The 22,767-nt window shown below is 50.2% G+C and overlaps 1 protein-coding gene across 2 annotated transcripts in view; it reads right to left on the bottom strand.

Moving 5' to 3' along the window:
* LOC115914764 (gamma-aminobutyric acid receptor subunit beta-4) overlaps positions 1–22,767 on the bottom strand; it is a 79,042-nt gene that overhangs the window by 47,014 nt on the left and 9,261 nt on the right. For both annotated transcript variants that reach the window (XM_030967505.1, XM_030967504.1), the window contains exon 3: positions 4,292–4,359. In XM_030967505.1, the coding sequence (XP_030823365.1) occupies positions 4,292–4,359 (68 nt within the window). The remainder of the gene's footprint in view (positions 1–4,291; positions 4,360–22,767) is intronic.

Here is a 22,767-nt window from a genome sequence, read left to right as displayed (position 1 = left end):
CCCAATACCTGTATGGCCTGGCCCCTGGCATCCTTCCCCAGACATTTCAATTGATGTCACTGATCTTGGCTCAGCAAATAATCCTGCTAACCACTGAGGAGAACAGAGGCTGCAGCTCAGCATTCCTTGGCCATGCTGAGGGGGGTACACAGCAAGAAAGCAGCACTCTAAAAAGTGAGCTTGAAACTATGGCTGACCACACATAGGCAGCAGCTGCCATGGACCAGGAGGGGACACTTTTTACTATAAGGGCTGCAGTTTTGGTCTCTCATGACTGGGAGAAGGTTGCCACTGTACCTATGAATACCCTGCAGCCTGGCATGGCACAGGATCTGGGAATGGCCCTCAGGGAGCTGGAGGTGCATCAGCTTTGGGTGTCAGAAAACAGGATCTGGGAATGGCCCTCAGGGAGCTGGGGGTGTGTTGCAGACATCTTTTATGAAAAATCTTTTCCTTAGGATTTTTACTCCTGAGAAGCTGAGAGGCCTCAGGAACAAAATGTAAACAATGGTTATCTGCTGCTGTGGAATGCAACAGGTGCATCTGTGATTAGCCCATGTTAGATGTTTGTAATTAATGGCCAATCACAGCCCAGCTGGCTCGGACAGAGAGTCCGAGCCACAAACCTTTGTTATCACTCTTTGCTATTCTATCCTTAGCTAGCCTTCTGATGAAATCCTTTCTTCTATTCTTTTAGTATAGTTTTAATGTAATATATATCATAAAATAATAAATCAGCCTTCTGAAACATGGAGTCAGATCCTCGTCTCTTCCCTCATCCAAGACCCCTGGGAACACGGTCACAGGGGTGCATCAGCTCTGGGTGTCAGAACACAGGATCTGGGAATGGCCCTCGGGGAGCTGGAGGAGCTTTGGGCGTCAGAACACACATGGCATCTACAGACAGTGCAAAGTGTTCTGTGTGTCAGAGTGTCTGGGAACACCCAGCAGAAGGACATCACTGTGCTGCCTCCTCAGAGAGCCCTGTGTCCTCCAGGACAGGGATGTCACCACATCTTCACTTTGGGAACACGGCTCCCGTGGGACTGAGGGCAAGAAGTTCTCGTGGATGGAGCTGGGCTGCTCCACAGCTCCACAGCCAGCTGGACTCCTGTGGAAAGCAGCTTTTGGAAGCATGCAATGCCTGGTCACTGAGAGCACTTGTTCCCCACCAGCAGGCAGCCAGCAGGCGCCAGGAGTCCCAGAGAAAGGCCTGGGAGAGCTGGGGGCTGTCCTCAGCCTGCCCAGCCACAGCACCAGGGCCATTGTTCCCAAAAGGATGTCTGAGGATTAATTAATTATCCTACAAGGGGTAGTAAGTAATAACACTCCTTGTGGAACAATAGAAGCTATTTGGTCACCATGACAACCCAGCTTCACTTGTGTGCCTTTAATTTATTCATTGCACAGTTCCTTTCCCAAGCACACATGATGCCAAAAAAATGCCTTGTTTTTCTTGCCAGGATCCATGTCCAGAGCAGGGGTAAAACACAGCCCTTTCCCCGGGGCATCTGTCACACAGAGGAATGATGCACATAAAATCCCTTCAGCCTGGAAACTTACATCACATGAGAACTCTTCTGCTCCCTAAATGTTTGTTCTTTAAGATGATTCTGATTCTTAACCCCTTCTTGACGCTGCCTCACCACGGTGCTCAGAGATCTTGATCCCGAATAAATGCTCACCTACAGCCACCTCATCTCCCATCTCCAAACCTTTCCAAACCCCCTCCCCTTGCCCCAGTCTATGTAGGAAAGATGGGCAGGACATTTTTCTTGTCAAACAGACAGCCAGGAGGGATAATCAAAAGCCTAGAAGGGACATTCCTTCACATCTACAGGAGCATGGCATGGACAGCGGTGCCACAGCCATGCCACCACCATCAAAGCACTCAGTGTCCATCACTGTGCTGCTCAAACTCTGCAGGATCCACAGCAGCACGTGGAGGAAGGTCTGTGGCAGGAAACCTGTGCATCACAGAGAGATTATTGCTGTTATTATAAGTGTTTGTCCCCTAGTTGTGTGGCAGAGGGGAGCAGAGGCTCTCTGCAGAGGGGAGAGCACCACATTTACATGGCAAGGGTTGGAAAGTGCTGCTGGGACAGTGGTACTGTGTGCCTGGCCACAGCTGCTCTCACCTGCTGGACAAAGCTCTTGATCAGCCCCTGTAGCCCATGGACACCTCTCCAGCAGGAGGTTCATCCTGCACCAGCCTCTGCAGGGCTCAGCTGCCTTCACACAATGGTCTGGGTTGCAAAGGACCTCAAAGATCACCTTGTTCCAGCCCTCTGCCATGGGCAGGGACACCTCCCACTGTCCCAGGATGCTCAGAGCCCCATCCAGCCTGGCTTTGGGCACTGCCAGGGATCCAGGGGCAGCCACAGCTGCTTTGGGCACCCTGAGCCAGGGCCTCACCACCCTCACAGGGAAGAATTTTTTCCTAAGGTCCAATCTGAACCTATTCTCTTAGTCTGAATCCATTCCCCCTTGTCCTGTCACTCCAGCCCTTGTAAAAAGTTTCTCTCCACCTTTTTTCTGGACTCCCTTCAGATACTGGAAGGCCACCCCTAAGCTGGTTTTTTCCAGGTTGAGCAGAGACTGGAGTCATTTTTACTTTATTCCAATAAAGGGAGAGGCCATGGGGCATTCCCCTTGGGTCTCTCCAGTTTTTGGAGGACACAGCCTCCTTTTTATCCCAATTTCCCAGCCATATTTCCCTCTCTCTTTCCCCATTTCTGAGGTACTTGAAAGGTTCAGACTTCCTTGAAAGGTTGAGCAATTCCAGCTGTGCCAGCCTTTCCTCCCAGCAGAGCTGCTCCATCCCTCTGATCCCTGGTGCCTCCTCTGGACTGGTTCCAGCAGTTCCCTGTCCTTCTGTGCTGGGACAGAGCTGCTCAGGCTCACAGGGGCAGTGGCTACAGCTGAGAGCCAACCCTTCACCCCCTCCCAGTTGTGTTTGTGCAAGTCTTGGTCTTTAGGCACAAGTGCAGAGCCCAAACTGTCCATCCTGGCTCTAGCAGGAGGGTGACATTTGCTCCAGCACCCCAGAACACCCAGGTCCAAGCTGAGCCTGGGGGAGGAGATGACTCAAAGCTGAGTTGTGGCCTGACAGGCAAGAGAGATGGATCTAGGTTAAACCATCTGGCCCTGCTAAGCTGAGCCTAAACTCAAGCACAGCTACCCAGTGCCTCTGAACCCAAATCTAGGCCCACACCCACTGCCCAGTGTCACTGTCACTGGGGTGAGGTGCCACAGGTCATGCAGAGAATTCAGGTGGGGGTGGGATGGTGGCAGAGTCAGCAAAAGGAACTTTCACTCAGGAACATAAAGGTTCATGGCTGGCTCTTCCCCCTGGGTCATTCCAACACAAATTCAGGCTTTTCAGGTAGCTTGAGAACAAAACCAACTGGTCAGGTTGTGTCACCTCCCTCCTCAGAAGAGCTGGTGGGCCAGGGAAACAGGGCAGGAGGGGCCAGAGACAGAGAAATGGGACAGGAGCAGGGGCAGAGCAGGATTTTAATTGACCTGAACTAGAAGAGCTCTAAAGTGGCCCAGGATCCTCCTGCACAGGCCAGGAAGGGAGGAACTGGACAGGAGCTGCCAGGAGGCTCCCACCAGCCTCCCCCTGCACTCAGCCCCTGGGAAAGGAGCAGAGTCTGGAGGAAAAGTCTCTGGACAGGAGGGAGAAAGGCAAGTTTAGGCAATTACAACACAATCTATGTCCTCTGCTGGGTGCTGAGGGCTTCTGAGGGACAGTCCTGGATGTGAACCTAAACCATGACCAAAGTAATCAACAAATTTCACAGATTTCACCCCACACCATTGCTACCTGAGCAGGTATTTTTTTGTTGTTGTTCACAGTGGTATGAAAAGTTCCAATCTATCAATGCCACCCCAAACCAGATTTCCATTAGAAGCCTCTCTTTCCAGCACAGATCTCCAAGGAAATGTTGAATTACCACCAGCAAATGAAAACTCACTGTTTTTAACTTGGCAGGGACAGACTGACCATAAAGCCGCCTTTGTATCAACCAAAAAAATACAATTCACATCTACTTTTTTAAGGCATAACTTGGGGGGATGTCTCTGCCACCAGCAGAGAAGGTGAAAAGAATCTACTCTGGATGAGATGAGATGGCACAAGCTCCAGAGGTGCCAGCAGAAATCCAGATGCCTCCAAGAAACCATTGCCTAGGAAGTAAATCTCAGCCAGAAAATGAAAAAACATTTTATAGCTGTTTTCCCCCACCCTTTCTTTCTTTTTTGATTTTTTCTTTCTTTCCAAACTTACCATGTTGACTTCAGAGATCTGGTCAATGCTGGAGATGTGGATGCTCATTCCCACTGTGACAGGGTTACCTGGAACACAAATAGGCTGGGTTAGGACCACTTTCAAGCCCTCCTCTCTTATCTGCAATATAAGAATTGCCTAGAAATGCATGGATTTGATGTTAAGCAGCCCCACATTCCCTGAGTATCATGGAATTGAATGTGCTGAAGCGATTGGACTTCTCTCACTCCCAGACTTACAGACTCACCCCAAGGAGCAGTGCAGCCTAAGCTTGATTTTTTTTTTAAATTCTGGAAGTTAATTACCCCCTAGTAACACAATTATCTCTGGTTATTCCAAATAATCCCTTCAGAGACCATCAGCAGGCTCCTAGTGGGCTCGCACAAGGTGGTCCTGATTGACCACACAAAGAGCTCAGCACCCAAGGCCATGCAAGCCATGGGCAGGAAATTTGCTCCAGCTCACTCCTCCATCACTCTGCTGGCTCTGAGCACTCAGTCTGAAAGTCCCAAGTGAGTTTTAACACCCAAGGCACCAGACAAGTGCAGGAAACAGATCTATGAAGTGAAAAAGCAGCATATGTAAGGTGGCTTTTCAGAGCAGAGCTCGGATTAGAGACCAGGACAGTCCTTACTGTGGGGTTTAAGCCATGTAAAACAATTTAGAACAAGATACACATCCACTACCAAACCCAGCAAAAACCCTCCTGCAGCTGGAAATGGGGTTTTTTGCATGTTACCCCTCCCCTGCTCAGGTCCACGACCCCAAAGGCAGAGCACAAACCCAATCCCACGCCAAGAAAATGCCCTTTACCTCACACATGCAAGGTGGAAAATGATCCCTTGCAATGCATCACTAGAAAGGGAAAGGCAAGCGGTTGTGCCACTCAAGGTATTAACTCTTCCATGCACTCATTAGTAGATCTAAGTGCTGAAATATTTACAGATAATCATGAAATGGCTTAGAAAGTAATTAGGAGATTGGGGGAGAGGGGAGAACCACACAACTGGAAATGGAGTGATTTTTTAATTATGTGTTACCAGAAGTAGGGAAGCAGTGTCATTAGGGGTGCCTTGTGATTGGGTGTGCTGTTCACCGAGACCCTCTGCTGCAAATTAAGCAGCATTATCCTTTAATGGAATATGAACAACACTGAAAACATCAGAATCAACCACTGTAATTAGGCCCTGCTATGCAAATCTCCTTAAAGAGGCAGCGCAGGCTCCAGCACCCCGGGCTGGCTGACAGGGTGCCCGAGGCAGGGGAGCTCAGGAGACCTCGTGGAGCCTCTGAAGATGCCATCACAGCCACACTCCAGACACATCTTAGCTGTGCTTGTGCCTTCATCCTTCACAAGGGAGCCAGGTGGGAAAATAACCAATAGTCACGCCAGGGAGACACAATCCTCCCGCAGCCCCTTTGTGCCAGAGGCTGACACAGGCACAGCAAAGCTTTTAAGGAAGTCTCACTTTGATAGTTTGTCTTTTTTTTTGCCCTGAAATCAGGGCCTTGTGATAGAAGCCATAGCAGGAGGAGGAAGTCAGAGCTGCCCTGAGGATCTTGCAGGCTAATTAGTTACAGGAGGAGAGTCAGGGCCACGCACAGGGCTGCAGCAGAGCCTGGCAGAAGGCACACTCCCATTCCAGAGCCTTTCTGCCATGCAGTGCTGCTCCCTCCAAGAGTGCCCCACTGCCTGCTTGGCTTCCAGCCTGTCCCCACCAGTGCTTGTGTCACTGTGGCTGTGCATCCCTCCTTCCTCACCAGTGCTTGTGTCACCGTGGCTGTGCATCCCCACCATCCCCAGCAGTGCTTGTGTCACTGTGCCTGTGCATCCCCTCCTTCCGCAGCAGTGCTTGTGTCACCATGGCTGTGCATCCCCACCATCCCCAGCAGCGCTTGTGTCACTGTGGCTGTGCATCCCCTCCTTCCCCACCATCCCCAGCAGTGCTTGTGTCACTGTGGCTGTGCATCCCCTCCTTCCCCAGCAGTGCTTGTGTCACTGTGGCTGTGCATCCCCACCATCCCCAGCAGTGCTTGTGTCACCATGGCTGTGCATCCCCACCATCCCCAGCATTGCTTCCTTCCCCAGCAGTGCTTGTGTCACTGTGGCTGTGCATCCCCTCCTTCCCCAGCAGTGCTTGTGTCACTGTGGCTGTGCATCCCCTCCTTCCCCACCATCCCCAGCAGTGCTTGTGTCACTGTGGCTGTGCATCCCCTCCTTCCCCAGCAGTGTTGTGTCACTGTGGCTGTGCATCCCCACCATCCCCAGCACCAGCCAGGGCTCTTCCCCCACTGAGAACAGGCTGGGTGGGCAGAGCAGGGGAGCTCTGGCAGTGGGGATACACAGATATCTGTCAAAGCCAGAGCCTGTGCAGTGCATTCTATGCATGCAGACAGTTGTGCTGCGTTCATCACCGTGGTATCTGAGTGCCCGGGGTCATGCAGTGACTCAGAGCCAGGGATGAGCTCCAGAGCTCCCCTCTCCCAGCTCCAGGAGCAGCTCTGGGCTGGAGGGATCAGCTCCCTGCAGAGTCAGCAGGGCTCCTCTTGGCACTGCCAACTCCTCCACTTCCCATCTATCAGGAAATTTGGGGGGCTCCACTGCCCACCTGCAAGCCCTGGGGTGTGCAGCCCATGAGCTCCTGTGTATGACTGTCCTACAAAAAATGAAATGCAAGCCCTGCCTTTACTGCACCTACTTCATCTTGATGCCAGGGAAGCCATTTCACCTTCTCCAGCCCTGCTGGCTCCCAGACTGCTCAGGACAGGCATTCAGGAGCATGGATACAGCCAACACTAAAATATGTCCTGACTCTCAATGCAGCCCAATGGGAAACCAGGCCAGCTGGTGCCCAACATTCAGACTTTAAGTAGTACAGAAAAATAAACAAAGGACATCAATTCTGCCAATGTTAATAGCTTCAGGCAAGAGGGATACAAAAGTAGGGTATTTCAAATATGGAATAACGTCATCTGTAGATTTGTCCAGAAGAGACAAAATTTGTGGATCCAAGACAGGGCAAAAGAAGTAAACCTGATATTAAAGGCCCATGCTTTTATCTGTGCCTTGCCAGTGGCTACAAAGAACTAGGCTTCCTCCCCTTAAAGAAAAAGCTTCTGCCTGGGAAGGATTTATAGGCAAGATCACGAGTGAGGGAGTGTGAGAAATTCTGCCACTTTTACCAGTGAATGGCACCCTCACACATCCCTGTTTCTCACCACCACTGGAGAGTTCACCAACATTTTGTCCTGAAAGTAGTTTGATGCCTGAGAATAATGCACTCAGGAAGTTGGGAAGGAAGCAGACAAAAGAGTTATAATAAAACCTGTCCTTTTTCTGCAAGTGATACTTGTCAAATATAAACACAGTCAAGGTAGAGAACAAGTTGTGCTAATCTGCGATATTTTCCCAGCAACCAGTTATTACTTTCACATTTTATTTTATAATGCATCAAACCCCAGCACCTGGAGTCACGTTGCTAACCGAAATAACTCGGCACAGGTGTAGAGGAAAGGTTGTGTTTCCAAGCCTGTGTGTGCCTGCACTCCAGCCAGAGGTGATGGCAGCCTGGCCTGGGACATCCCTCCCAGAACTCAGCCTGGTTCTGAGCTCACTGAAGACAAAAGCACAAAATTCAGTGAACAGGGGGGTGATCACTCAGGCAGCTGCCCAGAGCTGAGGTCCAAGCTGTCCCCTCCTCACTCCTACCCAAGGAAGTCAACACCAGAGCAAGCTCAGGTTCCTCTGCCTTCAGATCTCCAACTGCAACTCAGACACAGCCAAAGAGAGTCCAAACCAGTGGGCAGGAGAGCAGAGCTGCATTTATGGTCCACTGAAGCCACATCATTGTTATGAACTGCAGCCAGGGCTTCAAGGATGCTGGTTCCTGCATTCCCGACCACGTGGACTTGGCCTTGCTGGCAGAGCTGAGGTTTGCAGTGCTGAGGGACAGGGATCAGCCTGAAAATTACCCTTTAGTCTGAACTACAGGAACAAAGGCATTAACAGGGTGTCAGAAATTTCACAGCTTCCCTGAACAATACCTTCCCACATTTCACTGCACTGAAGGCTTTTCCTAGATATCCAAACCAAATCTTCTCTGCAGTTTAAATGTAGTTTGGTCTCATCATTCCCCTCCCCTCCACAACAGTTAAAGAATAAATCAATCATCCTTCCTTAACAACAGCTTTTATGTTCTGAGAAACCATGACATCCCCCTCCCTCCCCCACCCATACTGCCTTGTCTAGATTAAATGCACCTGATTTCTTCAACCTCTCCTCAGAGGTCATGTTTTCTAAAGCTCTGACAATTAGTGCTGCTCTCCTCTGGCCTTTTGCCAATTTGTCTACATCTCTATTTTAAAGCCTGGTATCCACAAACCAGCCACTGAAGCAACAACACACTCGTAGAGACAGAAGAAAAAGCAACATCTCATGCACAGAATCCTCCTAAAACCACAGAAACATCTCTAGACCCTCTGCAGCCATCCTGGGAGCTGCTCACTCTCTGGAGGAGGTTGGGGATGGCAAAGGGCAGCTGAGCTGCTGCCACTGGAGTGCATCACGCGTGCAGCAGGGGCGAGCACAGCCCTGTCTCTTCTGGACAAGAGAAGAAATTATTCAAGACAGCTTTGTGCATGAGCCTCAGCATTCCCTGCTTGCACCCTGCCTGTGGCATCACCAGTCTCTGAGATCCCTGCAGCAGCAGGAAAGCTGCTTTTAGGTTTTTGCTGAGTAAACAAAGCCAACCAGAGAAAATTAGAGGCTTCAGTTACTAAACCTACATGTAGAACAGGTCTGTGCCTTACCATGCAATGGTAAACACCCACAGGCATGAGATTCCATCCATGCAAAGCCTGCTCCTTACTCTAAACCCTCCAGAAGCTGAAGGGCAGCCCCAAACCAGCCAGTCCCAGACAAGGTTGCCCTGCACTGTCTGGTGGAAGTGTTTCTGCACAGAAGGCTGGTGCAGGCAGGCAGGAGGAGGGCCAGGTTTGCTGAGGAAGGACCATGGCACCACAGTGCCTCTCTTGCATTTTCAGTGATCCCCCCCACCCAACAGGACCAGCACTTGGGGCAATCTCAGTCTCACCACAGGCACAAGCAGCACACAGCCTGTCACTGTCATTCCACTGCCAGGACTTTTCCCTCCAGTCCTCACTCCACACTCCTCAACGAGGCAGGGGCGTTCAGCATCCACTCATCCTTTCTGCAGAAAATGGCTCAGCCAGGCTGCTCCTCTGCTTTGTTCCCAGCACTGGACCTGGGGGCAGCCTGGCTTTGTGTTTCCAGCTCAGAGCCAGGCCCACGTCATGGGCTGGTTACACAAGGCCTGCCAGACGCGGTTAGTTGGGAGCCAAGAGCTCCCAGGTAATTGGAGGTGCAGAAGGCAGCACATCCAGCACCAGGCTTGTCGCTGGCTGAGGAGCTGCTGCCAGGATGAAAACATTCATCCTCTTCATAAATCTCCCTCTGGCCCTCCCAAAACAGATAGCCTTGAATCATTTTTGGCTGATGGACTAATTAGTCCTGTGCTGTAGTTTTTTTGAAACCACCCAAAAGATAACTCAGAGGCCAGCCTGTTGTCAGGACACTCAAATTTACTACACTCCAGTGCAGGCAGAATGGAAATGCTCCTGGGTTTTCAGCACACAGGAAGATTGCAAGAGGAGCTCACAAATTGCTGTCTGCATAATAGCTGTGCTTACAGATCTCAGGACCAAGGCTCTGCTACAGCAGTGAGAGAACATCTAAAAGATGCCAGCCCAGCAGGCTACACAAGCCAAATCACAAAGAAGTTTCCCAACACTGATTTTCGTGCTCCTTTCCTTTTATTTTAGCTTATGTACAGCATCAAGCACAAACTCAGTTTAGTGTTAACGTTGCTTGAGGAACAAGAAAAGCTGACCATGTATCATGAAAGCAGAAATGTTCTGGGAACCACTTTCATCCAGCACCTCTGATTTGCAGTGACATCTAGAAGCAGCGAGTTCAGCAGGGTCCCTTAAGAACCAACTCAAACTTTTCCAATAAAATCCAGGTTTAAACATCCATTTAACACTTTCCAATCATTTTCTCACTTGGTTTTTTCCACTCTTATTTCCATGATCTCTCCCCCAAACACAGCCAGTGCTGTGTATTTCTTTTGCCAGGTTTAGCACAAGAGCCAGAAACACCAAAAACATTCAGAGGCTGATATTGGAGCTCTCCCTCTACTCCCAGCAGGTCGCCCCATGGAATCCCTTGGATTTAAAAGGGCAAAGCCTTTCAATAGCCTTACACTGTTATACATTACCAGAAGGAGAGGTGGTCTCAGGGCAAGTTAGCAAATCTGGCATTGGATTTTCGTTGGGGGGAATAGGTTTTATGAGGGACTTGTCACTGCTGAGGAATCTCTCAGTGGGATTTTGGGGCTGAAAGACATGGCTCTGGCCTCCAGGGTGTCTGGGGATGTCAATGCCTGCTCTTTCCCCATGGATTCATGGCTCTGCAGGGGCAGGAAGGATATCTACCACCACTAGTTCCCATGGAGATTGCAGCTGCTCTCCAAGTAGAACTGGTAGAAAACAGTTTCTTGGGTATTTCTTAGGTTTCCTTGGTATTTCTTAGGTTTCTTACATTTTCCCATACTCCTTCAGGGAGTGCCTGCCCCTTTTTACACCACTGAGCCCAGGCACAGAATGAGATTTTGCCTAACCCTGGTGTGGTTTCCATCCATCAACACCATACCAGGCACAGCACCACCCTGTGCAAGGAGGATAACAAGTATTTCCTGTGTCATTGTCCTCTCCTGGCATCCTGGCATTATCACCTCATCCAGTCAGACAACTGAACTTGAAATATTTATTTAAGAAAGGGGAATAGTTGGGACTTCCCAGGGAAAATGCCACGTTGGAGGAAGCTCTCGCCAGGATATCAAGGACAGCACAAAGATAGGATGGAACATCCAAGGAAGGGTAAAACCACAGCACAGCTCCTGAGCAGACTTTTGGAATATCCAAACACAACCATGGTGCAAGCAATGAGGCTCCTGTTCAGTGAGGAGCCAGCAGGCACAGCCCTTGCAGAGCAGACAGGGCTGACCTCTGCTCCTGCCAGCACTGCTCCCCAAGATGCTCTTTGCAAACACACAGCTTAACCCGGATAACAGCAGCCACAGTCCCAGCCTGTTGTCACATGAAGCCTCCCTATGGACCTGAACAGTCACAGAACATTTTCTCAAGCAAACTGTGCCTGCTGCTGAGCCAGTGCTGAGGGATCCTCCTGGAGGAGCAGTGCTTTCCCAGGGCAGATGCAGCACCCGCTCTGTGGCTGTTCCAGGGGAAGCAGAGAGTTAAGGAGCACAATCTGTGAGGCACGGTGGATTACCTAATCTACCTCATGGGTATTTTTAATGGATTAGTGGGTATTAGAGTGGGATATTGCAAATATCCCATGGAAATTTGGAAGTGAGAGAGAACAATCAGCTGGCTGCAAAAACAGTGTAAAGGTTGTCCCAGAGGGATTGAAGGATTACAGAGGAAGCTAAATCAAGGTTGATTTTAAAAGATGTTGGTAGACAGCTACCCAAGCTGAATAAAAACAAAGTCTCAAATGTACAGGCTTAAAAATGGAACAAGAGAGTAGACACCAAGCCTGACAGCATCTGGACTGCCAGTGGACCCAGTCCAGCAGAGCACCTGTACACACACACAGGGCTCTCAGCATTAAAAACAGTTACTGACTACCCAGAACATCATCTGTTCTTGCAAGAGACCTAGGTCAATATTCAGGAGATAGATTTTTAAAGCTGTTTCATCCTCAGTGATGAAAACAGTCTCCCAACAGCTTCTGCTTGTGAATCTCTTGCCCAGGTGATGCACATTTGGTAAGGTTACAGCAAAGAAAGAGGAAAAGAAGTTCTCAGGTTTGTCAAGCTCCCATTTAGAGATACACAACTGCATCACCTCACCAGCCATCTTCACCCTGGCACTGACAAGTGGGTCCAAGCAATCAACTCTTTAAGAGCAACTTTACCAAGAGGATTGAGTGCCAGCTCCCATCCACCCCTTAAAGCTGGCAGTGCCCAGCTGAGACAATGGCCAGCTTGCTTTGCAGGGGTGTCACTGCTGCTGGAGCCTTTGTTGGAGCAGGGACATGGCAGTGGATCCAAACCTGACCCTTGGCAGATGAAGGCAGCGCTCCAGCCTCCTGGAGGATGGCTCACCTGCCCTCCCCCTGTCCCCAGGGCGCCCACAGGGACCAGCTCTGAGGCTCTGCAGCCTGCAGGGCACACGCTTGGTGTTCCCCTGCTCTCTGCAGAGCTGGCACTATGCAATAACACATTTCCCTGTGTTCACACTGATCAAATCCCAGGAAAGAAGAGACACTGAGCATCCCAGGTCCCTCCAGCTCTCCTCCACCAAGAGTAGTAGCAGGAGGACAGCAGGGCTTGCCAAGCAAGTGCCTGTTGTAGACTGACAGCAAAGCAGCACAAGGCAGGCTTCTTCTCCCCAGCAGCAGCGTGAAGCATTGTGCCCACGCTCATCAGCCACCCCCACACCGCTCCACCTGAGAAGACTTCCCTCCTACCTCTGTCAGGATCCTGGCAGGCAACTGCATCTCTGCAGAGGCCCTGCCAGAGCAGCCCTGGGGCACAGCTCTGCCTGCCTGGGCAGCTCTGGTGGACTCAGGAATAGCCCGGTCCTTCTGCTTTTACTCAGAGCTTGTGTTTGCCCCATCTCCTAGAGCCAGCCAGGGCACTGCCAGACACTCTGCTCCTCCAGCTGGGGCAGGCTCAGAAGCCTTTGGCACCCTCCTGCTCCTCCTTTCCCAGCCCTGTTACCCTGCTTTGGAAGGGGGCAGCACTTCAGGAAGGATTGCACACAGACACGAGATATTTTGACCCCCTGGGTGCAAAAGTAAGCAGGGTATTTAACCACGTACCAGAACACTCTCACCACAGGCAGCTGCCCCATCTCAGTCTCTGAGCAGACCAAACCCCCAGGACTCATCACAGCCTCAAAAACACTCTTTACAATGCCAAATGTTCCATCTCTGTACTAGTTCTGGTGTTACAAGGCCCACAGAGGCACACTAGGGCTGAATCCTAAGTTCTGGGATCCCTCCCCCAGCATCATAAAACTCCTTGCAGAGTCAGGAGGTAGGAGTGCAGCAAAATACCTGGAAAACAACAGCACCACCCTCCTCCTCACAGCCAAACCACCCCCAATGGCAGGGGTGGTGCTGCTATGTGTGGGACCGTTATCCTATCCTATCCTATCCTATCCTATCCTATCCTATCCTATCCTATCCTATCCTATCCTATCCCATCCCATCCCATCCTATTTATTCTATTCTATTCTCTATCCTATCCTATCCTATCCCGTCCCATCCCATCCTATTCTATTCTCTATCCTATCTGATCCTATCCCTTATCCTATCCTATCCCATCCTCTATCCCATCCCATCCCATCCCATCCCATCCCATCCCATCCCATCCCATCCCATCTCATCCCATCCCATTCTATCCTATCCTTTATCCTTTATCCTCTATCCTATCTTATCCTATCCCCTATCCTATCCTATCCTATCCCCTATCCTATCCTATCCCTATCCTATCCTATCCTATCCTATCCTATCCTATCCTATCCTATCCTATCCTATCCTATCCTATCCTATCCTATCCTATCCTATCCTATCCTATCCTATCCTATCCCATCCTCTGTCCCATCCCATCCCATCCTATCCCATCCCATCCTATTCTATTCTCTACCCCATCCCATCCCACAGGATCCATCTACTCCCTCCCTCCCCAGGCCACTCCACCCCTCAGGCCAGGTTGCCAGCATGGCCCACAGGTGAGGTTATTTAGCAGTTTTCCCTGCCTGGCAGCTGTGGAATTTTCTCCCAAGCTGCCCCTTGGAATGTCTCATTTCTCACCTGCCCAGCCAGGGCACAAAGGTGCTGACCCAGCTTTTCAGTGCTGGGGCTTTCCTGGCACGTGAGCAATAGATGTTCTCTCCATGGAGGAGCCTCTCTCTTGTGTGCACTGGAAATATTCTCCCCCAAAGCATCTGCAGACCTGGCCTGGACTATGGGATGTGACCTGTCTGGGAAAACACTCTCTCACATTACCAAATCCTGAGCCATCTAATCCCCTTAGCTGCAAATGAGCTGAGCCAAATTAATTTAAATGGGTTAACACAAGCTCCTCTGTTCACATCAAATCCCTTTCTCTGTCTTAGAAGTGTTTGTAACAACAACAAAATACCTGGACTTGTCATTTTTATCAAAGTGACAACAACAAGGTGTTTTCTCTTTTTTCCTCCCTGTTTTCAATTTTTTTTATGAGTTAGTCACACCTCCTCATCTCTGTTTACAGACTCTTGTCTTTAAAGGATGTAACTCCTGGATTGGATCCAGTTGGACATCCCCAGCATGTGGGGAAAAAACAAAAGGAACAAGATGGCCAGGTTGGGACCTGGTGCTAAACTTGCACCATGCCCAAGGCTTATGTTTGGGACAATTTACAGGGCAAGTATTGAAAAAATGGAGTGAGTCAAGTCTGAAAACATCACTACATTCACATTAAATTCCTATCTCGGTTAGGAATCACGAGAAACAAAGCACACACATAAAACCAAGCCTCCTGCTTTCCAAATGTCATCCATGGGATGACAAGTTTCCATCCCTCAGTTTCTGAGGCTCTTGATCTGCTTTGTTCAGGTGGTCCTGGCCTTTCTCCACAGTCTGAAACAGGGAAGATCTTATGAAATTCAGTGGTGACCAAGAATTGAAAGAGTTTAGTAGAAAAAAGATTCTAAGATGTTCACTTCTGAAAGATGGCCCCCTGTGCTGGTGTTTCCATTATTTCAGGAAGGCTTCATTTGCAATAATGTCCGGAACAAAAGTTGCCTTTTAGCCCAGAACCTCTTTATTAAGACATAAAACTAAGTCCCATTTGCTCACCAAAATAATTGCTTTCACTCAGGATGCATGGATGAGTGAATCTTGCAGAGCTTTTACATATATATTCATCTCCAGCAATTCATCAACACAATAAGCACACATTATTAACTTGAGTACTCATCAATTTCTTTTTTCTGGAGCTTCAAATACTAGCAAGGAGCTAGTGTGCAATAGGGAAGAAAAACATGTAGGGAACTTGTGATAAATGTTCTATTTTTGCTGTGAAAGGAGGATAAGAAGAGGAATTCAGCTCATAGCCTATCCTCTCCCTCACTTCCAAAAATTTCCTGCCAAGCTGAGATCCTTCTCCAGAGGCCAGGAGAGTGGGCTTTCCTGCAGACCTTCTCCAGGTGACATCTGTGACCTGGGCGGCCTCCTCTCCTGGCCTGACAGTTTCTGATCTTACACCCAGAGCTTTGCCAGTGCCATGGGCACCCCCTTTTTGTGCACCACCCCTTGAACTGCCCAGTGCAGCCCTTGGACATGGCTCTTCCCCTGGCACAGGGTTCCCCTGTCACCTGCTGTGGTGTCACCAGCACCAAGCTCCTTAAAGGGAGCAGGAATCGTCTCACAGAGTGTAAGACAAGAGTCAGAACTACTCCAGGTAGCTGAGGGGATGTGTTTGGAGAGATCTGCTGGCCAGAAAGCCCATCCTGGCTCTGCAGGAAGAGGAAGGGGCACTTTGGTGCTCTCCCAGCTCAGCTGACTGTCCCAAATGTGAGCACAGGGTGACAAAGTGTCCCAGGAATCACGGCTGTCACCTTATTTCTTCCCTGCTCTTGGGCTGTGTCACAGATAAAAGCTCACCATGGCTGTTAGTGGCTGGAGTGGCTCTGCAGGCTCACAGTGGAGCCTCACATGGGGCAGGGAAGGCTCTGCTGTCCCCTCCTTGCTGACAGGCCCTGGGGGATTCACTACAGAAACACACAAGTGACAGCTGAAAGCAGAGCAGGCCACCCTTCACAGTTTTCCTACTCTATGACATGATCATAACAATAAATATATTTTCTGCCACGTGCAGTGGCTTTTTTAAACATTTTGCCAATGATCAAATTTACAAAATTTCCATTTTTCTCTGATGTGGTGTTGAGGAAAGTCCTTCTGCTTCACCCATCAGAAGAGGAACTATATGTAGACAAGATTAATGCCACTAATTAAGAGCCTTTCCTGTGGCTATACCATGACACTTCTCCACAGCAAGAAGTGGGCTCACCTGCCTGTTCCCTGTTGGGATTCCACAGGACACCACAGCTGGAGGAGAGGTCACAGTCTGGTGACCAAGCAATGGCCCAGAGCTCAGGAGGTGCTAGGTCTGTTCTCACAAACAAAGAGAACAGCAGGAAGCAGAGCTTCCCAGTGCCATTCCTGGTGCTGCTGTGGGATTTCACCATCACCCCCCAAAATCTTCTCCCTTTGGGTGTCCTCAAGGTGTAAAATGGCCCCAGAGGTGTCCCATCCTCCCCCAGGTGATGGGGGAGATTTGTTAGTCAATGTTTGCACAGCACGGGAGCCTTGCTGATATCTGTCACACAGAGCCCCTAACACCACCCAGGAACAAATTCTATTTGTGCACACTCAACATCACATCCAGCTCAGCCCTGATTTGAGAATCCTTTCTGGCGAGTGATGATGTCCAGGGCAGAGAGAGCACAGCTTGATTTCCAGAGCCCAGGCTGAGCTGGCAGAGCTGGCAGGTAGAAATATCTTGTTTTGACTGGTAAACTGAGCAAGTTTGACATGGAAACCACTGAGGGAGAATAAATATGGAACAACAAGATGTAATTTTACAGAGTCTTTCTTCCAACTAGAACTGCACTCGGAGTCATCCCAGAGTTGAACTAAGAGGTCCTGAGGTCTAGGGAGGGGAATTCTGGACATGGTGGGTTGGGCTGAGGCTCACCCCTGTCACAAACACAATAATTTAACAGCACAATTCCTGCAGGACTGCAAAGAACAGGAGAAACAGGAAGGGGAGGGGGGAAAGATCAGAGGGAAAAAAAGAGGTTTTTGCTATGGCACAGAACCAGGGATAAATGCCACAACAAGGAAAACAGCCTATAGGAATGGTGTGATCAGTGCTGCCCAACCCAGCCTGCTCAAAGCAAACAGCAGAGCTCCCACATTCCAGCAGCAAGGGAGAAGAGCTTTGTTTCCTTCCATTTCATGAGAACAGGATCTATCCCTGGGTCTCCAGCAAACCTGTTTTAATGACCATTCTGTTCATCCTGTAGGGCTCCAACACCGAGCTTTGCCCTCTCTCACATCCATGAGATGCGAATTCCTCTGAAAGACCTCGTGCACATCTTTTCTCCATGTTTCTGGTCATGCTTTAACAAGTGCATGATATGTCACATGAAATATCAAGATATAAAAACCTCCTGTAAGGGCTCTCTGCAAGAATGGATTTTACAGACCAGACACTGTCAGTACCACCAAAAACCCCTCTTACATCCAGCCACCCTGACACTGTAGCAGCCTCCAACTCTTTTTCTTTGAACCAGACATGGGTGAGAAAAGTGACATGCACACACAGAGTCTCTTTGACACAGCAGCACAACTGCAGCACATTCCTTGGCTTTTCTATTTCGTGTTACATGGATTAAAAATACCTCTCTGCCTAACTGGGATACTGGGAGTCTTAGGAGATGAACAATGCAGGTATGTAAAGCTGCTCTGATGAACAGCTCCAGGGCGGTGAGAATATATTTTGAGTAATCAAAAGGACTTGTACTAATGGATTTTACACTCCTTTCACATTGTGCTTTCAGTGGCAGTCCCTCGAAGGCGAGTTTGCTGGCAGGAATAATCTCAGAAATGGTGAGTGTTACGTAGATGTTTGTCCAGGAGGAACATGGGTCCAGGTGATGTGGCAAATCTGGCTATAAACAACAATCTGCTTTTAGTCAGTTAATTAATTAAGAAGTATTGGAATTATTCTGCTAATTAGTAACTTGAATGCATTGCATCTTGATGTAAAAAAAAATCTATGACTAAAGGTGGAGGCAAAATTCCTGGAATAAAAAGCTTAGTTCAAATGATGATGACGTCTTTGTTTTAAGAGAGATCTCTGAGGGGTCCTTGCCAGCCCAGGGCCCTGCCATGGAGTGGAAGAGCAGCTGTGCCAGGGCCTGAGCAGAGCCGCAGGGAGAGGCTGCCCCAGCCAAGGGGGAAAAGGAAGGAGAAGGGCAACCAAGTGCATTCATCCCACACAGCCTTGGGCATGAGAACCAACATCTCTCCAGTTCCAGTTGGAAATGGATGACAGCAAAACTTTATGCTCCTCACTGGACACCACATCCTGAAAAGCAGGCACAGCTCTGTGGCAGGCACACAGCTTGCCCAGAAACCCAAGGCCAGCCTCAGGGGAACTCATCTCCATTGCTGTCTTCTCCAAAACTGCCTCCACTGCTCTGTGCCAGAGATTCTGTCTCGAAAGGAGGATAATAAGTGTGGCCACATCTGAATGCACAAGGGTGTTCAGTGTGCAGCAAGAGGTTCACAAGCTCTGTCACACTGGAGGAAGGGACTGGTCTAATATCCTAAAATATTATTGTCCTCAAGAACAAAATCATGAGGAAAACAAAATGAAACAAAATGGATGAAGGTTAGGTGGAAGGATGCCCACTGCTGAATGGATGTTATGGAGCCAGTTCTTAATTAAACTGTCCACAGCATCCTTGCTCATTGCTTTTCCTTGATTAATAGAGGATGGATTTGCAGGAGGGCAGTGCTGACAGTGCCCAGTGAGTGAGGGGAAGCCCAAAGAAAGGGAAGATGTTTTTGTGGCTGTGTCACAGGGTTCCTGTGTGCTCTGTCCTACCCCAGCCACCGGGAGCTCCTGGATTTCAGTGACCTCTGTGTGTCTCTCTCTTGGGGTACTGGGGCTGAGCGCTCACAGCTGTGGCTGAAATCCAGAGGAGCTGTGCTCCAAACAGGCACTGCCTGCCTCCAGTGCTGCTGAGCATCCTGGAGAATCACCCCCTCACTGGGCACCCCTCAGCAGGGGATACCTTTGGCTCCTTGGGGGAGAGGTGTGAACACACTCCTGCTGTACTGCTGTGCTTGACAGCAGTCATAAACACAGCTGAGGCTGTGTGGAGAGCACAGAACAGCCAGGAAAGCACAGTCCAAGATGGAATTTGGGTGCTCAGTCCCAGCCTTTGCATCAGACAATCAACCCTCCCTAATCACCTGCTGTGGCCACCTCAGCTGTCCCCACTGCCATGCCCCCAGCCTGTTCCCCTCTGAGGGAAGGGAAGGAGAAAAATCAGCTCCATGTGTAAATGGCACCTTGGTGTGCTCTGCAGGGCTGCTCAGGAGGAGGCAACTCTTGGACCTTGCCTCCTGATGCACCCTCACAAGGGGACCAAACATAAATCCCTGGAGAAGCCCCAATTCTGGCTTTTTCTGAAATCTTGTGTGTCTGACTTTACAGCCTCCAAGTCCTTTTCACAGCATGTATTTCATATAAAAAGAGCAAAGTGAAAAAAATAGAAATTCCATCATGTGGCAATGTGTTAACATCCACATATGTCCCAAGAAGGACGGGATCCTTTCATTTCCTACCACTTCAGTTAATGAAGTAAGACACAACAGCAGGAGGTTGTCATCTTCCTTCTGGATTAGCCCTAGAGAGGATGTGACCCATGGTCTGGAGCCAGAAGTCACAAAAACTGGGGAGGAAGTGAGGGCTGCACAGCTGCAGCCAGTTTTACTGACCAAGAATGGCCTTTTCTTAATGCTCTTTATTCAGGAAGGAAAGGGGGACTACTGACAGCCCTAGTAGGAATTCACCTTTCCTTTGGCCTTGAGTGACACTGGGGTTTACAGACTTCCCAGACAGCTTCTGTCTCTCCTTCCTCAATTAACTCCTTTCCCCAGCCTGATCCATAATTACCCCTCTGCTTTCAAACCCAGAGCTGCAGCCACGGTGTGGGGACAGAAGGGTGACATTTCCTGGTGGAGTCAGGCTCTGTGAAGTGCAGAATTTCACATTCAGCCCATGCCCAGCTCTGGGCAAGTCCTCCTGCCAGCAGGGAAGGAGCTGTCCCTGGTGGAACCAGAGCCCTCCTGCCAAATCTCAGTTTCCTGCCCCAAAAGGGATGGCTCAAAGCATCTCAGAAGAAAAAGGGAAATTGAATCTAGCTGCTCTGAGATTTAAACAATTTTTGCCACAGAAGAGGAGGGGAAAGCTGAAAACTAAAGCCTAGAAAAGCAGGTGAGCAGCTCCTGTGGGGCCCTAGACAGGCAGCCCAGGAGCAGCGCCCACTGCCCTCTTCCAGCCCCATATCCTGGTCCTCCTGCAGCAGCATCCCTGCTCTGAGGTGCTGCCCCAGCACCAGAGGCAGTGGGGACACAGTCCTTGTGCCAGCCAGGTGGCTGGTGGCCCTGGGGACACGTCTGCTCCCCATGCACAGGGGCCAGCCCTGCAGTAGGTGCCACCAGTTTCATCCCCCAGCATTTTAGGACAGGGAAAAAAACCCAGCACGTACATGTTTTGGCTTGTTCTCAGAAATTTCTGAATCATTTTTCCTAAAATTTCCCCCTTCCCTCCCCTTCAAAAATCCAAAGCAATCTAGCTGCCTGGAAAAACCCACCACCTGACACGCAGTGGAAAACAGGGACATTTTTCGGGAAGGCTTGAACAGCACCACCAGCCTTGACCATGGAAGAAACTAAATTCCCATTCCTTCCAGCGCAGGAGCGCTGAGAGCAGCAGCTTCCCAGGCACACAGGGCTGGTGGGCCAGGGAAATAACCCAAGCACCCCATTCCCTGCTGCTGCAGCCGTGCCAGCTGGTGCAGCCGCTCAGCCCCGCCAGTTTTGGAGCCCTGAACTACTGAGGATGCTTCACTGCAACACTTTATGCATCAGCAATCATTTATTTTTACAATTCTGGCTTTCAAGTGATGCTGTTACACAGGGAAAGGCTGAGGATTTCAGCCCCAGCTCCACTGAATCTGGAGTGGCCACTGAAGAAGGAATACTGGGGGATAAAGAGGACATGGGAGCAGGGCTGGGTGCCCAGGAGGATGGAGGTGTGATGGAGCAGAGGGGAGCTGAGAGCAGGAGGGGCAGGGCACAGGAGGGAGGAAGGCCAAGATATTGCAGCAAAGAGGGGTTTGGATATCCCAAATGAGGGTGACAAGAGCTGGGAAGCCTCATCCATGGCTCAAAGCAGATGAGGAGCAGGACACAGGCTCATTTCAACCCAAGACACTTTAAGTGCTAATTTTTCTTAGGGAAGTTTGAATTAAAAATGGAGCAGGGAAATCTGCTGGATCCACAGACATGAAAATCCAGGATTTACTGTACAATCCCAAGGGCTTCACGGTCATTCTGTTTTTACTGGGCATTTCCAGACACTTGCATTCCCCCCAGGAGAAACACCAGGAACCTTGCACTCCAGGAGGGCTGGCAGCAAGGAGCACACAGTGCCCTCACCTTGCTTTTGGCTACCAAGACCTGCAAATGATGCTGGAAAACCATCAAGAGCCATCTGCTTGGAACTCTTGCAAAGTTTTGGGCTGGAAACGTTGCACCAACAGAGAGCAGCTGAGTCACTGAGCTCAAGTGGGATCTTCCTGCCATTCCTTCATTGCCTTCTCTACCCTGGGGCAATATCATCTTAGTTTGCTTTCTTTTCCCTTTCTTTTTTTTCCTAACTAATGCTTCTGAATGTGAGTGCCTAAGAGCACTTACAAGAGCCAGGGTGCTGCTCTGAGATGATTCCCAGAGCACCCCCTGCTCAGCCAGCCCTAAATCATGGACATCCTGCTCACCTGCTGGTGGAATGTGTGTGCCATATAAATCACCCCCAGGCTGTCCATCCCCCAGGGCCAGCCCATGGCCCCACCTGGGACTTGATGTCCAAAACCCTCTCTCTGTGTTGTTCTGATCTTGCAGTACCAGGACAAAGATCTCTCTCTTGGAGGCCTGGCTGCATCTTGCTCCTCCCTGCACACCCCTCCTGAAGGCTGCTCAGATCCCCACCACAGCCCTGGCCAGACCCTTTGGACTTGTTTGCCATCACCCCTCCTGTCCCCTCAGTGCCAGACCCTCTCCTGGTCCCTGCCTGTCCCACCCTGGCACTGTCCCACATCTCTCCAGCATGGCGTGACACTCCAGGCCTTGGGGACAGCAGCTGAAACATGAGAGGGGACTGTCCTGTCCGGTGTCCCCTGAAACACCAGAGGGGACTGTCCTGTCCTGTGCCCCCTGAAACACCAGAGAGGACTGTCCTGTCTGGTGCCCCCTGAAAGGGACTGTCCTGTCCGGTGCCCCCTGAAACACCAGAGGGGACTGTCCCCGAGGCTGCCCCCACCTAACCAGGGTGGCTTTCCCGTGGAGCTGCTCCCAGATTTTCCCATCATCTCCACACGGCTCCAGCTGTCCCCTTTGGTGTCCTCTGCTCAGCCCAGCTCCCCAGGTGAGCACATGGCACTCATTGCCAGGGCTCCACTCCTGAGAGCTGACCTGCTCCTCGGCCTAATGGGTTTCCAAGGGGGTGGGGGAGAAGGGAGGA

The sequence above is a fragment of the Camarhynchus parvulus genome, chromosome 4A (genome assembly GCF_901933205.1).
Source record: "Camarhynchus parvulus chromosome 4A, STF_HiC, whole genome shotgun sequence".
In the NCBI taxonomy this organism is placed as follows: domain Eukaryota; kingdom Metazoa; phylum Chordata; class Aves; order Passeriformes; family Thraupidae; genus Camarhynchus; species Camarhynchus parvulus.
The sequence above is the reverse complement of the archived record's forward strand: the minus strand, read 5'-3'. Positions and strand labels throughout refer to the sequence as shown.